The sequence below is a fragment of the Gossypium raimondii genome, chromosome 8 (genome assembly GCF_025698545.1).
Source record: "Gossypium raimondii isolate GPD5lz chromosome 8, ASM2569854v1, whole genome shotgun sequence".
In the NCBI taxonomy this organism is placed as follows: domain Eukaryota; kingdom Viridiplantae; phylum Streptophyta; class Magnoliopsida; order Malvales; family Malvaceae; genus Gossypium; species Gossypium raimondii.
Genome location: NC_068572.1, coordinates 10,753,010 through 10,771,236, shown reverse-complemented (window position 1 = coordinate 10,771,236; position 18,227 = coordinate 10,753,010). Strand labels below are relative to the sequence as shown.

Here is an 18,227-nt window from a genome sequence, read left to right as displayed (position 1 = left end):
TCGGGTTTGCTGCAGCTAGTTAAGATACCGTTATGAAAATGGGAGCGAGTAACAATGGACTTCGTTAGTGGGTTGCCTCTAACACCCACTAAGAAGGATTCTGTCTGGGTCATCACAAATCGATTGACCAAGTCTGCTCACTTCATCCCAGTAAGGACAGACTTTTCTCTTCAAAAATTAGCTAAGCTCTACATATTAAAAATAGTGAGACTGCATGGGGTACCTGTCTCGATCATTTTCGATTGGGTTCCTCGTTTCACGTCTCAGATTTGGAAGAAGCTTCATGAGGCTCTGGGTTCAAGATTAGACTTTAGTACTGCTTTCCATCCTCAGATAGATAGTCAGTCGGAGAGGGCTATTCAGATACTGGAGGACATGTTGAGGAGCTGTGTTATTGATTTTCAAGGCAGTTGTGAGGAGTACTTGCCATTAGCAGAGTTTGGCAACAATAATAGCTTTCAGTCTAGCATTTAGATGGCACCTTACGAGGCACTGTACGGTCGTAAGTGTCACACTCCTTTATGTTGGACTGAGTTGGGCGAGCGACGTGTTCTTGGTTCTGAATTGGTCTCTGAGACAGAGAATAATGTTAGATTAATTTGGGATCATTTGAAAGTTGCTTCTGATAGGCAGAAATCATATGCAGATTTGAAGAGACGTGAGATCGAGTATTCTGTGAAGGACTTAGTTTTTCTTAGGGTCTAGCCATAGAAAAAGGTTCTAAGGTTCGGTCACAATGGCAAGCTGAGCCCTCGATTTATTGGACCTTACAGCATTCTGAAACGTGTGGGACCTGTCGGTTATCAGTTGGAGTTACCACTAGAGTTGGATAGCATTCATGATGTTTTTCACGTCTCGATGTTGAGGCGCTACCACTCTGCTCCCACACATGTTGTTTCTGTTGAGGAGATTGAGGTTAGGCTAGACTTGACCCTCGAGGAGGAGTCGGTTCAGATTCTGGAGCATTATTTAAAGGTCATTCAAAAAAATTCTATTCCCTTAGTGAAGGTTCTGTGGCGTAATCATAACCCTGAGGAGGTCACGTGGGAGCCTGAAGATGCGATGCGTCAGTAATATCCTCATCTGTTCTTATCAGGTAAAATTTTGAGGACGAAATTTTCTTTTAGGGGGTAGAGTTGTAACGCTCCAAAATTTCTAATTTTTTTATTGTGAAAATATGACACAAATATCTGTTAGCTTTAGTGGTTATGTGTTCTGGGAGTGTTTGGGAGGTCTCAAGTTCAAGCCTTCGCTTGGGCAAATTTTGGTATTTTGAATGAATTAGGCCTTACTCTTGTTTAATAGGCTTTTATTTGATTGTTAGGTAAATTACATCAGAATGGGTAAGCTGGTCTGGTGGTTAAATGGTGTGTTATTATGGTGGAGGTCTTGTGTTTGAATCCCAATACAGGCAAGGGTCTTTTTTTGCTCAGATTTCAGGATAGAGTTATGTAATGGGGGGATTCTGAGCAGTGTATGTGTAGTGGGAATTAGGGGAGAAGATTAAGGGATGTTGGGGGTTATCGGGATTTTATTTTATTTTCCCATAACTGAATTATGACTCTCTTTTTCAAAAAAAATTCAACCATCCATTCTTCTCCCTCTCCTCTTCCCAAAATTATCTGAGTTTTTCTATCTTTCTCTTCTTTTTCTTCTTCTTGATTTTTCCCTAATCTATTTATTTTCCTTTGTTTCGCACGCGGTTAGTGCTCGCTTAATTTTGGTAATGTTTCTCTTCGTTTCTATCATGAATCTCTTAACGATTGAAGTGGTAATGTTATTCTCTGCGATTTGGGCGTAGGGGGAGACTCGAACTGGTGAATTTAGTGTTCTTGTCTTAACAATAGTTAAACGGAGGGTTATCGTTGGTGGTAAGTTGGGTTTTTGTTCATTCTTGGTTGTCAATTCGCTTCTAAATCCGTTAAATTGATGTTGAGTGTCTTGAGTATAGGCTTTGGAGTGCTCGGGGACTGTTTTAGCATCAAACAAAACCAGGTGTGTACCTAAAACGCAGAAAATGGGATTCGGTGAAAAGCTGAAATTGCTTGTTGTTTGAACAGCAGCAGTAGGCTAAATTTGAAAAATCACCATAAATAGTATAAATCGAATTAGAGGATGAAAAAATATAGAATTAAATCTTATTAAGTCTAGTTTCCTATAGAAGAAACGGTGTAAGTAATAGAATTGTAAATAGTGAGATATAATAAGATTTGTGAGACAAGGTCAGATTGAATTCGGGTTCCCCTGTTTTGACTTTGGAAAATCAACAAAAATTGGAGAAAAATAATTAGTTGTTAAAATTTATATGTTAAAATTATTAATGAGTCTATTTTCAATAGAAACAAATTGAAACATCATTCAAATTTTGTACTAAGAGATGATTAACTTTTAGTAAAGAATGGACGAAGCTGTCAGACAACAGAATAGGGGTAAGTTTGAAGATTTTACTGTACTTATTGGCTGAACCAAAAATTCTAAAAATTTTATGGTAGAAAGGTATTGAGTCTAGTTTCAAAGACATCAAGCGGATCTTAATTTGGAATTCTGTAGCTTAAGATATAAATAATTTAGTAATAGTAACTCAAGTAGACAACTTTGAAGGAACATATAAGTAAATAGTGAAAACATATATGAATAATTAGCTAGCACGGATTACATTAAAAATGGATCACGTGGCCAAAGCCAATTTGGGCCGAGTGGGCCATATGGGCGTGTGAGCCCATTTTTTTGAAAAGTTCTATAAAGTTGCACAGGTCACCCAAGTTGGACCTATTGTAGGGTTGGTAAGCTTTACTTAGACCCCTATATGTGTGATTTGTCTGTCTGATTTCTATACCGAACATGACTTATGATATCTGAATGTATGTACTATTAATTTCATAATGGCATGCATATTTTGTATGTTGCATTACATCGGGATGGGTCGATGATATTTGGAGGAAGTGTCTGAAAGGCTATTAAGCCTGTTATCTAGCAGCTCAGCTGCAACCTTCCGGTTATGTGTCGCATTTCGGTACATCATGGTGTGCAAGGATGGGTGGGTTGATTTAATCCTCACATGGTGTATAGGGTTGGACGAAGATGGTGTGTAGAGGCTGGTGGGTATGATTCTGATTTACTATATCTGCATTTTGTATTTGATATGGGCAAATGCCCTAATGTATTTCTGAGACTGTATCTGAATGGGCTAAGGCCCAAACTGATTTTGTGATAGGCACGGGCCCCAGACTGTATCTAACTGAATTATGTTGATTATCTGTATGCATGTTTTCTATGGGGATTACACACTGAGTTTGCGAAAACTCGCCCTTTCTCTGTTTAATCTGTATAGGTAATCCCTAGACTTGACGGGTCGGTGCAGCGGAGGACTCGACGGTGGCCACACATAAATTTTAGACTATTTTCTGTTACTGCCTAGAATTTATTACTTATTTGGGGTTTTTGATGTATCTTCTGGACTATGGACTGGTTGGCTTTAAATTTGAGACTTTATATTGTTTTTTAAGGATTTTTTTTTAAAACTGCAACTCCACAAAACACTCTTTTTTTTTCTAAAAACTAAGGTTTTTCGTAAATAGAAACGAATTTCCCTAAATTAATTAGTTACAAAAGCTTCCTCTAAGAGACAAGTTTTAAAGCAAATCAACTAGTTTTTTTTTGAATTAAATAAAAGTTAACTTACTGTAATGGTTTTTAAACTCGACAATCATTTTTTCAAATCCCTTTTCATGTGACATCGCTAGATTCGGCCATAACGTCTAGGCCGGGTTTGGGGTGTTATAGAATTTGTATAGGTCGTGGATAAATACACTAATTTATGAGTTGATAATGTTATTTAAGCTAAAGTATGTAAATGGAAGGTTTCAAAGTCTTATGAAAAAGGTTAACGACTGTGTAATATGTCTTATAAAATCCTATTATGCTAGGAATGTTAAATATATGTGGAGTTTATGGACATACTCATTTGTTAGTTGGTGATTATGGTTTGATAAATCTTGTAGTATTGGTATAGGTTTATAATTACCTTATAAAGATCATTATTGAAATGGAATGTTATGTATTAAGTACTAAGCATTCATTGCTTACATAGTTGTCTTTCCCTTATTTTACAGATTATCTGAAGCTCGATCGATTTGGAAGCTCGTCGGAGATCTATCACATTATCCAGCGGTTATATTGGTAGTTTTGATATTTTGGCTAAGGTTATAATGGCATGTATAGGTGGACTTGTGTTTGAATGTTGGTTGATAGTTTGGCTTGTATATGTTATTATGGTTGGTGTACTTATGGTACTTTTGATGCCCTGATGGTAGGTGTTAATATGGCTAAGTTTTGATGTATGATTTAATAGGCCAATTTGATATGTGTTGGTAAGATTATAATGTGGCCAAGTTGAGTTATTCTTTGAGGTAGATATGAGCTATTTGTAATGGTATAAATGTGGTCAAATATGGTAAGTTTGGTATAGAAATAGGTTAAGTGTGAATGGTTAAATATGCACATGTTTAGATAGATTTGATGAGTTGTGATTGAGGTGCCTTTTGGTATATTGGTTGTATGGACATTTGGTATAGATATTTGGTCATTTTATGCATGATTTGGGTATGTTTTAGTGCATTGGTGAAGGGTGCAAATGGCTTGTAGGTAAATGTTTGAAGTGGGTGAAGGAAATGGCTTGATTTTGGCCAATTTCTTGTCCACACGGCCAAAGAAACGAGTGTGTGTCTCAGCATTGTGTGACACACGGCCATATGACACAATCGTGTCTCCCCTGTAGGTTTTACAAGTTGCATTTTGAGTGTTACATGGCCTGGCACACGGGCGTGTGGCTTGGCCGTATGACCCAAGTTAGTGAGTTACACGAGCATGGACACGGGTTGGGACATGGCTGTGTGTCCCCATTTTGATTGTGACACGGCCTGAGACACAGGCGTGTATCTCAGCCGTGTGAGTCACACGGCCTGGGTATATGACCGTGTGACCCTTGCAGTCTGAAATTTTCTACCTTTTTCCATAAAGTTCTAAATGTTTCTGATTTAGTCCCGAATTATTTCTAAAGTGTTTCTAAGGGCTTGAATAAAGGACGATATGCATGTGTATGAATGAATTATACTATGATTAATGAAATGTTTAGAAAAGAATGTTCTAAGTTACGTTTTTACAATAATGTTCTGTAACCCTATTTCGGTGACGAATACGGTTTAAGGGTGTTACATTGGCACTTATCATATTTGCTTACATGTATCGGTTTAATTCTTTCAATCCATCTTCTACCTTTAGTTTCATCATTTCATTATTCCATCTTTTCTTATTTTTTTTACTTCTTTAATTTTAAAAATTTTATGCTTAATCTTAATATTTGTCATTGAAATTTTTAGGTTATTGAAGGTCTTGTAATCTTTGATTGGCGTGGTTTTTTTCCCAAAAATGTTTGTTTTTCATTCAATTTACTTTGAGTTGATTGTTTGGGCTTCTTAAATTCAATCTCGGACTTCTGCATCACAATTGGAATTGAATGATTGATGGGTTGGTCTTGTGGCAAGGTTAATTTGTGTGATATATGAAAGGTTGATTGGAACACACGTGTGATCAATTTTGGGGTCTTTAAAGAGTCACGATATAGAAATGGAGTATATTGGTCTTTTATTTAACCCTAGCCTTTTATTTATCGCAATGGATGTGTGTCACTACAAGAGAGATTATAAGAAATAGTAGATGGGATGGTGCCTTGTAGGAAATATTTCAAAAAATTATAAATAGGAAAGTTTTGGTGAAAATTTCACTTTGCTTGGAGACACTTATTCAAGCATTTCTTTCGAATATTTTTTGAGTTATTTTAATTCAGCGCAAGCTTATTTTGAATTGTAAGGTATTTTTAAATTTAGGGTATGTATTTTAGTTGTACTTTTTGTGTTCTTTTGGTTTAAAATTTGAGCTATGTTGGTATTTTTTAGATTGTGGGTAAGATGGCTAGAAGACACAAGAGTGAGGGTAAAAATATTAGGGAAGGGTTGGCAGGAGGGGAAGATTTGGGAAGAGCATTATAAGGGAAAGAGTAAAATCTAACATAATAGACAAAAAAGCGAAGCACAAAGATGTTGATATTCCTATTGAGGCATATACTTGTTGGTGTCATATTGATCTAATTTTATGAGGCACATTAGCCACAAGGGTTGGAATTGGAGAATCCCAGATTCAAGATCATCTTCCAATAACCTAGGTATTTGAGAAATTTTAAGGAACTTGGTCATGAAAGGTGGAAATTTTTACCTATTTATTTATTCCAACTAGGGTTTCATTTACCTTCAAATGTATTTATTCTAAGAGTCTGTCTTCTCCTTAATAAATAGGAGGTGTCCATTCATCAAGACTTGGGAGATGAATAATATGGGTCTTATTGCATGTGTTTAGGACACATATTGCTTCTGGAGACTTACTCTACATGATGATTAGTTGGCGTGTTTTACACATGTTAAGCAGTATTTGTCTTTAGTGAGGTTATTGATGTTGGCGAGCTCTACTGATGAGGTGAGCATTTAGCTTGGTCTTATTGTGATGGGTTATAATTGTATAAGAAAATATAAGGATCCAAATTTTTCAAAAGATTAAAATATATAAAATTTCTAAATTTGAAATTTACATAGTAAGATTTATCAATACATAAATCTTAAAAATAAATCAAACTTTTAAATTTTATTATATCTTTATGTTCACAAATTTAAAATGGTTGATTGAGTCTGAGTCACAAGTCAATTAGACACCGATTAAGTTTGGAATTGAAAATTTATTCTATTTAAAAGGTAACAAATATTATTATGAATGTTATGAATATTTTATTAAGTGGATGTCCATCAAGATCTAGATAAGTTTTGATATACTTTAAATTCTAATAGTCATTAGAAGTATAGTTCTATTTCATTTATACTTCTTATGTCTAAAAATATGGACTTTGGAGAAGCATTGTAAATATCTTGATTGTTCAATAAAATATGCTCTCTTTTTCTTTACATTTTCTTTGTTCTTTACTCTCTGTCTATTTATTTTATAACATGTTATCAGCATGATTTTCTTTTAATTGTTTTTCTCCATAAGTCACAAAAATCTTTTCCCTTTCACCAAACCTTACCCCTTTCAAGTAGCAACCGATGCAATAGTCGATCACTCCAAATTTGCTGCTCAAGCTGTTGTCGATTACCTTCTAGAGCTACTACTATTTAAGTCTTCAGTTGGGGCTTGCACACTATGAGTAATCATTATGCAAAGAAATTTATAAATCCTTACGTGGGTGATGATGATGATACTAAAGATCTTCAGGTATATTTTACTATGATTTATTTATTATATCATGTTTATTATAATTGGAGACTAATCATGACAACATGAATAGATAGATTCTGATTTGAAATCCACGTATGTTTACAATAGTGATTATGAAATAAAAAATCAATGGAGGCGTTTAGAAGTCTATCTTACCAGATTTGTTGCATTCCCCGAAGTGAATGCAAACATAAAGAAAATAAATATATATATATAATCATGGACCACTAAAAGTGGGAACATGGTAATAAATAAGAGAACAATGAGAGTTCTCAAGATAACTCTTCAAAGGGTAAAGATAACTTATGTTATCAATGTGATATGAAATATTATTGGCCACATATGCGGCGTATGCCCAAATATTTTGTTTTTTATTAATATTCTTTGAGGAAAGATATGAGAATGTAGTAATGAATTCCATCATTACAAATAGAAAATATTTATTTTATTTGGTGCTGAAACAAACAAATATTATTCCAATATTTGATAATATAAAATTAGTTGAAAGCTCCAAAAAACTAAAATATCAATATCTAAAAAACAAAATTTATGATGGTTAATGCATCGGTTTTAAAAGATATTCATTATAATGGATATCATATTGAGATTATGAATGGAGAAAAGTTTATATTTCATATGAATCACTATTGCTATAAATATCTATTTTGAAATGATAAAAAAAATGGGGAAGATTAAGTTATTGATTACTCTTGTTATTAAATTGAATTGACTGTGACTATCATTGTGATCTTCTTTTGTCATCATCCCCATTAAGGGGTTGAAAGCAAAATATTTGACTGTGAAAGATCTACTTATGAGCAATAGAATATGGTAATTCCTCGTTATGGTTGGATGCACATGAAGTTGCAAGTTTTTTTTTTTTTTGATATTTGAAGATTTTGACATATTCCCTAAAGCGAATATTGTATATAATTGTTTGAAAATTATATTTATTTTGTTGACTTAGTGGCATTATAAACTTCACATTGATTTAGAAATTTCTAGTAGTAAATGTTACAATAGTACTAATATGTGGATACAAAGTAAAAGGAATGACAGTAAAATTATCAATTTGTCACAATTTATATTGACATTATTAGTACAACTAAAATGCATGTTAAAGTAAACTAAAAGTTCTTGATACAAATGCCTTTACTACTTGGCATGACCAGTTAGACCATCCTAGATCATATATAATGCGAAAATTATTTGAGAATTCATATAGACATTCATTAAAGAACCAAAAGATTCTTTAATTTAAAGAATTCTCATTTGTTGGTTGTTCTCAATGAAAAATTATTATTAGAAACTCACTAGCTAAATTTGATATTTCATGTCTTGCATTTTCGAAATGAATATGGGTCCACTCATCCACCATGTGGATGATTTTGATATTATATGATTTTGGTAGATGCATCTACTAAATAAACACATATGTGTTATCAACTTGCAACCTATCATTTGCAAGATTGCTTATTTAAATAATTAATTTTAGATCATGCAATTAAGACAATTCATCTTGCTAATACTAATGAGTTTATAGCTTAGTCTTTTATTGATTGAGTTTGAAAACCTTTTGTAAAAGCTTGTTATTTATACACATAATAGTTTAGAGAAATGATTGATTGAACGCATCTGATTAATATCTAAATCATTACTTATGAGAACTAAACGTCCTATTTCAACATGAGATTATGTAGATTTACATGTTGTATAGGTCAAGCCAATAAGTTATAAATACTCCACATTACAATTGGTTTTTAGTCAAGAGTTAAATATCTCTCATCTTTAAATTTTTGTATGTGCGTATATGTTCCAATTGCTCCACCACAACGTACAAAGATGAGTGAATCCTTAAAGAAAGTTGGGAATATATATTAATTACGAGTTTACTTGTATTAGTATATGTTTTAAATGTACTGGAGATTCAATTATGACATGATTTGTGGTTACTATTTTGATTCGATAGTTTTCCCGACATTAGAGGGAGAGAAATAATACTTGTAATGAGTTAGGAGGAAAGTAATTCATAAGTTCAACAAGGATAACTCATTACAAGTTCCAAATATGAAAATTCTCATAAAAGAAAATAATAAATCTAGATAGTCATATAGTGAAGGCGGGTGCTCCAGAAGAGACCCAAGACATAACTAATAAGTAAAACTCTAAAAGGGATTTAGGTACCTGAAATTGAAGAATAAAATAGTGAAAATAAGAGATCTCGATAAGTTATGTCAATTCGAGAAATGTCAAACAGATAATAAAAGTGGTCGATGATGGTTTTGCATGCAATATTATTGTTGAAATAATGAAATAAAAGTAGGATCTTGAATAAATCTATTGAGAAATATAGATATGGAATAAATTTGTTAAAATAGAAAGACACAACTCAAGTACAATTAAATTAGTGGAGTTTTTGGACCAGTAGTCCAAATATCTAAAGGGATAAAGCCAGTAATGGTACAAATGAAGTAGTTTTGCAAAAAAGGAATAAAATATGAAGTTTTTGCTAAGTCCTAGTATCGATTATGAAAAGATATAATGTTCTTTTGTGGTGGACACAATAACCTTTAGATATATTATTAAACTGTCAAATCATAAAAGATTTAACTTGTGTGTAATAGTTGTTGTTACAACCTTTTATGAATCACTATATAGTAAAGTTTATATTAAAATCCTTAAAGGATTTAGAATGCTAGAAACATAATAAAATTCTAGAAATTGTTCATTTATATAAACGGCCTTGAAGCATATTGAAATCTTAAAATCTAAACATTTTCATCTATATAATATTGAAGCATATTGAAACATAGCATATTTCCTGAGTATTTCTTATGTCTCAATTTTGTTATTTTAATCAAATCTTAAAATATTTTCTACATTTTAATATATTTTACAATAAATTATCTATATCGTAATTATAAAATTTTAAAAAGATAAATAATTAATTTTAACTTTCAAACAAAACTCACTAAAAAGTAGTAATATCCCAAATAAAATATCTACTTTTCACATGCACATATGTACACTCTTTTCTTCTTTCTTTTAATGATATGTACGCTCTTTTCTTCTCTCACTAAATTTTAAGCTGTTTAAATCTTTCATAGCGACGCAGTATATATATACATCCATAACTATATCTTTTTTTTGTCTATACGTATACTATTAATTAAATATATTCAGAAAAACATAAATAAATTAGTAAAAATAATATATAAATATGGGTATTTTCAAAAAAAAAAAGCTTGTCCTGGCATACAGTTTTTTTATATATATATAAATATGGGTATATTAATTTGATTTTCACTTTTTCACAGATGGTCGTAAAATTACATGGGAGACATTAAAATTGTTGGTACCAAAATTGGGAAAGTTGGTGAAAGGCATTGGATTTGAAGAAATAAAGGAGCTAGATTTGGGTGATAAATGCTCATAAATCAAAGCCCAACTAACGTGGGGTGCAAAATATTGTTAAAGCGTAGCATCATTTCATTTGCTACAATGGTAAAGTGTGCAGACATCAGACATCAGTTTGGTGGACCCTTTTATACCAAATGTTAGCTTTGGAATTGAGTTATCAACTTCAACTGTAGGATAGGAGCAGTTTTTATCAACTTTTTTAATACGAAAGTTGAATAAATGGGTAAATATTTGTGGCTGGTTGCCTTCTCTCCTCCCCACCCCAATGGCTGGCCATAAATGGGTTTGTTAAAGCAGGACCACACTCTTCTCCAAGGATTGAGCCCATCAGGGAGTCCGCACTGTTCTTTTGATTTTGATGCTTCTTTTATTTCTCACTTACCAACATCACTCTGATATTGATGTCGGTGACAGTCTATTTAGTTTCCTCACTTGTCCTTCCGTTACTATTTCTCTGCTCTTAATTTTCCTACTTTTACTTTTTCAAATTTTAACCCTTTCGTTTTTTTTTAACATTTCAATTGATAAGGAATTTTATTATGTTGAATTATGCCACATTTTTAAATTAAAATAATATATATTTAATTTAAAATTACAACATAATCATTTTTGTTCTGTTTATTTAAAATAGTGGTTAAGAGCTTTACAACTCCAATTTCATAATAAAAAGCCTTAAAAGGTGTGTAATATTGATAAGGTGAGTAATTTTTTAAAAATAGAATACTACATAATCTAATCTTTAGCAATATTATAAATTAGAATTTAGTTATTAAATTAAAAATAGATGAACTAATTTCTTGAATTACACCAACAATTGTCGGGTGTAGTTGTAAGTAACATTGCACTCTAGAGAGAAAATTTAAAGTTAGAATATTAGAGATAATGTTGTTGGGAGGGTTATTTCTTTCATCACCTCCAAACAAGTCAATATTATTTAAAGAACTATTCAGAGTTCCTAGAGCTCCTTGTAAAGTTTGTTGAAAAATTCATTATCGAACTTGATTAATCGCTTTTTGTCGTTCAAATAAATAGTTTTATTTTTTAATTTTCTAATTATTCCAAAATCTTATAAGTTGAATCAATCAAATTTAATTTTTCTCGTTCTATCTCAGAGTATCTATTCTCTCAAACTAATCCGCCTCCATTTCTACTTTTTGTAAGCAAACCAAGCCTTTTCCAGCCGTTTAATAGCCAACCTCGACATAGTTCTTCTGAATTTTGAATAGTATTCAAGATCATCTCTTTTCGATTATCTAATAAACCACTTAATTAAAGTAGATTATATTTCCATTCATTTTTTTTGTTTCAAAAATTTCATGATCCCTTCTCAAACCAAACATGAACCTTTTGAATTATTTGACTCTCACACTCATTTATTTCTTATTTCTTGAGAATTAATTCCCATACCTTTTTTTTCTTAATAACCAATTCATGGGGTGGTTGGAGTATTACAAGAGGGACTATAACAAATATGGGTATTTGGAATTATGAAGGTGTGGCCAAAGCACATATTGTGTTTTCTAGCTGATGTTTCTTGGTAGCTATCTGGCATTGGGTATACTAGTATCTAAAAATTTTTGTGATGAGCGAATAGGAAAACCTTCTTTGGATTTGTCTAAAATTTTTAGAATTCATTTATTTCTCACAAGAGCGGCTTGCTTTGGCTTTGATGCATTTTATGTAACATGATTGTATGGTCTTGAAATATGAGTGTCTAACCCTTATGGACTAACTGGAAAGGTACAATCTATAAATCCAACGAAGGACGTGGAAGGTTTTGGTGTTTTTATTCCGGGAGGAATAGTCTCTCATCATATTGTAGTAGAGACATTGGGCATATTAGTGAGCTTATTCCAGTTTCTGCTCCCCCAATATTTATGCAGATATATGGATTAAATTCTAACTGTGAAAAGAGCATATGACTCAATCAACAACAAAGCAAGTAACTTCTTTCTTCAATCATATATATAAAAAAAAAAAAAAAAAGTGAGATTGGATCTATCAATTTAGTATTTGTGGGAGAGAGACCTAACCATAAAATCATACAGAAGGACCCATTTTAAGCAATGAGGGGTCCCTTGGGCATTAAGAGCCCACCCAATGCCTTTGTTTATAGCAGTGGTAGCAGTATATAGGCCTGAAAAATACATCCCTAATAAAACATGAAAAGGCCCAAACATAATTAACCAAAATTTTGAAGGGCTATACCGAAAGGCCCGCAAAGTTTCGAACTGATAAAATCAAGAAGCCCTACGCCCCTAAACCTAATCCCCGCATAGCTTCCATATAATCTTCCCTTTTGAGTTCATCTTCTCCAGTCGTTGATGGCAACCGATCTTCATTTTTCTAGCGACGAGCTTGCTTTTAAGTGAGTTTCGAAAATATCACCTGACTTTATTATTAATGTTTTTTCTTCAAATTTATGAAAATATTTTGGAAATTATCAGTGGATTTGTTTTTGTTTAATTTATTTATTACGATTTGAGGGGAATAAAAAGCTGATGAGGAGAAGAAATGGGCAAGAGCTGCAACAACAAATAAAGCGCACCGTGTAGATCCATCTACATGGGTTGTTGTTTGCTTTGATGAATGTGCCAATATGCTAATCTGAGGCTTTTCCTTATTTATTTTCAACTATTATTCTCCTTCGAAGTTGTTCTTCCCCTAAATTTATCAACTTCTTTTAAACTACTCTGATTTACATTTTTTTTGTTCGCCTTGCTATTATTTATCAACTTGGCAATGATTTTATTAGAACCTTTTGAAAAACTTCAAATTTCAAATCACATTAAAATTCAAATGATTCGAGTTATTTGTGATTTTTGTGTACTGTCGTTAGTCACTTCAGTTTTCATTTACGGATTTAATGGATAGTTTATACTAATTTTAGAGCGGAACAAAAACTTTTAGTGATTAAAATAATAAATCTATTCAAAGTGAGTATCTATTTTTTAATTTGATTTTAGGATACATCTTAAATTCTAAATCTGAGATATTACACCCGTTCAAACAAATGCCTTTCAAATTGTTACAGATGCAACTTTTTTATTAGATTTGTAATTAGACTGTAAATGCAAGGGTTGTTGTTTATAAAATAAATAAATTTGAATAAAATCCTTTGAAATGTTTGATCTGCACTTTTTCACCTTTTTAAACTGAGGATGTTTACGAGCAGAGATTTCATTTCACCAAAAAGAAAAAAAAAAGTCCCCATTAACCCTTCTAAGTTGGCAGAATGGTGAGGGATGATGATCATGTAAGGAGATTTTATCCTTTTACAAGGGGTTTACCATTTCAGCAGATTAATAAAAATTTGAGAGAAAAATTAGGAAATAAGTAACTTAAACACAGACAAAAACAAACATACCAGGTCAAAGCCCCCATAACATACGAAGTCCTAAGAAAATTGGAAGCCAGCTACAATGGGAAGAACCCCATTCGGAAGATTAAACTCGCGGTAGTTAGACGAGCCATCAACACTAACACTCACCTCTAATATTGCCAGAAAACCAAGGAAGATGCCAAAACAATCACTTTATTAAAAAAGAAAAACAGGTTTGTAGCCATGGATAAACATGGGTCGTAAAGGGAATGACGAGGCGCAAAATCCGACCTAGTTGCCGACTGCAAATGTGGCGGTCACATCAGAGGATCTCAATCGTCCCACTCTATTCCACTCCCCTCACTCAAACAGTCCCATTTTTCCCAATCTCCCCATATTTGGTTTTCCTCTGTTTTGCTTCTGTAAGTTTCTGCTGTGTACTTCATTGGTAGCAGCATACCTTTGTTTTTCCTGTTCGTTGTTAATGATTTCTTTCTGGTAGGTACCATTGTTGTTCACTTTGATGCTCCCTTCATTTCCATTCTGTTTTGGCGTGGATTGGTGTCGTTGTTCATTCTGTCTAGTTTTGATCCTGGGAGGCAATGATTTTGTTTTAGGAGTTTTTTTTGTTGAAGGGGTTTTATACAATCTTTTGGGTTGATAATTTGTTATTTTATGCAATGTAGCTTTGTTTCTCTTGAAATCATTATTTTAGGTGAGGTTTCAGTTTATCTGATTTCGGTTATGTTTAGGTGAAAATCTCGGCACGAACTTTTCTTCGATTTCTTAAGTGCGTTAATCACTCCGCGTTAATGTTAAGTGTTCGAATGTCAAGATAAGGACTTAAGGTGTTAGTTCGATTATGGAGGTTGATTTTTATTTTATAGATAATCTGTAGTTGGGTGTCGTTTTAGGTTCTGGTATTGCGACTGTTGATTCGGTATCGAAAAACAACTAGGTATGTGATTTTAACCCGAAATGTCGATTAGAACTCGAAAAATTTTTTCGAAACTGCTCTGTGTCACATGGCTGTGTTGCAGGCCATGTGCTCCACACGGACGCAATTGCACTGGCAATTTGGGTAGGCCATGTGGGGCACACGGGCAATTTAGGTAGGCAGGCTGTGTGGGTTTATTATTTGGAAATTTTCACTTAGGCCCGTTTGACTCAAAAATTTGTAATAAAAACTTTCGTGGGGGTCCATTTGACTTAAATAAGACTCAAAATGTGACATCTGTTAATATGTGTTAGTATGTGATATGGTTAAGGTATGTGAAAAACTTATGTATGGTCTGTGTTCTGAAAAGTATAATTACGTGTAAAAACATGTCTGGCATCTGTATGTGGAATAACTGTTAGTATAAGCATGTTAAGTAAGATTAATTCTGCGTAAGTAATATGATATGTTATGATATGTAAAAATATGTTTAGGTATGCAAGACATACCGTTCATGTGATATGTATGTATGCTATAATGATTATGCATCTGCATTGGGGTGGGTTTTGACATGATGGAGGAAGTGTTTTTTGGGAGTATTATTGCAATTTTGGCGGTTAAACTGCAATATCTATCTGGCAGCTCAATTGCACCATTATGAGTGACGTACCACCATGACCCTGTGTTATTGGATGAATGGACCCCTGTAGTCCTATTTGGTGTGATTGGTCAGACGGAGTTGGTGTGTAGTGGATAGGGGTAGGATTTATTTTGATTTGTTATGACATTTTGATATGATATATGTTTCTAGAAATATGACATTCTGATATGATATATGTTTCTAGTAATATGACATTCTGATATGATATTTGTATATGTAGACAATTTAAGTAAAATTCTGTGATGACATTTACATTTGTGCATGTTATAAGTAAAAATTTTGTTTTTGGGTTAAGTCACACACTCGACTTTTAACTCACTTGTTTGTTTAATACGTTTCAGGTGATCTTCAAACTTAGGACTAGTCGGCATGCAGGAGCTTGGATTAGCTTTCCACATAAGATGGTTTGAATTATTTTAAATAAGATTTATGGACTTCTGATTTCTGGACTAAGTTTTCGGATTTGGTTTTGTTTTTGGATTTTTGATATGTTCGTCTGTTTTTGGGTGTTCTTAAACGTAAAACTGCTAAACCATACAAATTTGACAAATTGGAAATCGATTTTCAAAACTTAAAAAGTCTGAAAATATCCGCTGCAAAATTAAGGGTCAAACTAAATGTTTTTCCGTAAAATGAGTAAGTTCTGCACAAGAGTTATTTTTCTAAATAACAATGTAGGATTTCTGCCAAAAAACTAATATTTCCAAATCACGTGATTACTAAAGTTCGAGTGGAATCTCTAAAAATTTTCGCTGTTTTGATAAGTAAATGTTTAAGAGATATGTTGTGAAATAGGTGTTTTCAAACTTGAGAATTTCTTAAAACTCGTATGAGCTTAGCTAAATTAAAATTTCAGATCACATGATTTTTAAGTTGGATTTTTAATTTGTTTTTCAAACGAGTCAATGTAACTTATCCAGATTCAACCATAACGTTTAGGCTGGGTATGGGGTGTTACACCCTCATTAACACCACAATACTAACCTAAACAACAATCCATCAAACCAAATTGATCATCAAGAAAATTCATTCAAACCATTTACCAATAACTATAAACATGTACTATGAACTTACGAAGCTACCAAAACATACCTTTACATCACTCAAATTCCATAAATTGCCAAACTCAAAATGGTTATTACTTCCAAGGCATCAAATTCTAGTTCCCAAGGCAAATAACATCATTTGTTAACACTACCAACCAAATACCAAATGGTAATAACAAAACACCAATTCAACTTCATTTAAGCCCACAAGTAAATGGTTAAACATATACATATCAACCCTATTTACATATATAAAGACATCCTAATTACATGCCACTTCAAATCAACCCAGAAAGTACAAAATAACTATCGAAAATAAAACAGATAGAGTGTGGTCTCTTGAACTGATCCAATCGATGTCTCGATTCCAATAGACCTACAAAATTTTAATCAAACAAGCTCAAATAAAGCTTAGTAAGTTTGTGAAGTTAACTTGTTTTACTCGACAATCTAATTACAATGATGCAAGAACATGTCATGAGATCAACTGCCATATAGCCTGAGAACCTTTTTAAACTCATTATAAACTTAAAATAGTACTTTCACTACAAGTTATCTGATCCATTACATCGGCATGAAACCTGTTAGGCAAAAAGCCTGATAATATACACTGGCATAAAAGCCTGCTACACTATCTCCAATACAACTCAATTTCATTATTAATTTTTCATTCATCAACATTCAAAATTACAAACACCACAATTATCTGAATAAAAAAATTATCAAGGAATTTAATTTAACATATTACATATAGTACGAACTTACTTAAACCGCTTCTGTAGCAAAAACGACTCCAAAGTCTAATCAACAATTTTTTTTCTTTTCCATATTTGCCCATCGATTGATCCGTTTTTTGATATATATAATAATTTAATTGAATTATCCAATTCAAATACTTTTAAATACTAAAATTCACATATTTGACATTTTATCAACATTTTATATTTTACCTTAAACTTTTACCTTTTATTCAATTTAGTCCCTAAACACGAAACTTTCAAATCTATCACAATTAAACCAACTTTATGCTACCCGAATTTTTCCTATGCAATTACAGCCCATATTTATTAAAATATCACAAGAATTTCATGTCAAGTTTATTATTTTATCAATTTAATCTTTAAACTTAAAATTTACTAAAGTCACTTAATAAATTATTTCTAAAACATTTCCAAGCTTCAACACATTCCATTTAATATCAAGAACATTCAAAAATTATCAATGGTAATTTTAACAAACTTCAACAGTTTTGAAAACGAAGATACGGGTTAGCTAAACGTATTTGCAATGATCTTAAAAACATAAAATTTACGAGAAACAGGTGAAAATAGCTTGCATGCGTGGTAAATGTCAATGTCTGAATCTTCAAGCTATTAACAATGGGGGTTTTCGGTGAAGAACAAACATGAATGAAGAAGATCCATCACGTTTTCATATTTCTTTTACTTTTTTTTTAAATATTATTATAATAACATTTAACATATAATAACATATAATATTATTTAATTATTATGCATAAACCAC

The 18,227-nt window shown here is 32.4% G+C and overlaps 1 protein-coding gene and 1 long non-coding RNA gene across 2 annotated transcripts; both read left to right on the top strand.

Annotated features, from left to right (window-relative positions):
* Nucleotides 1–474: 474 nt before the first annotated feature.
* Nucleotides 475–1,074, top strand: LOC105793134 (uncharacterized). Its single transcript, XM_012622060.1, has 2 exons — nucleotides 475–668; nucleotides 774–1,074. Exons 1-2 carry the CDS (start codon nucleotides 475–477, stop codon nucleotides 1,072–1,074), a joined length of 495 nt encoding a protein of 164 aa, XP_012477514.1.
* Nucleotides 1,075–12,932: 11,858 nt separating this feature from the next.
* LOC128042919 (uncharacterized) lies at nucleotides 12,933–16,235 on the top strand. The gene is made up of 2 exons (XR_008198520.1): nucleotides 12,933–14,481; nucleotides 15,999–16,235. It is a non-coding gene; the product is annotated as an uncharacterized LOC128042919 (long non-coding RNA).
* Nucleotides 16,236–18,227: the final 1,992 nt, after the last annotated feature.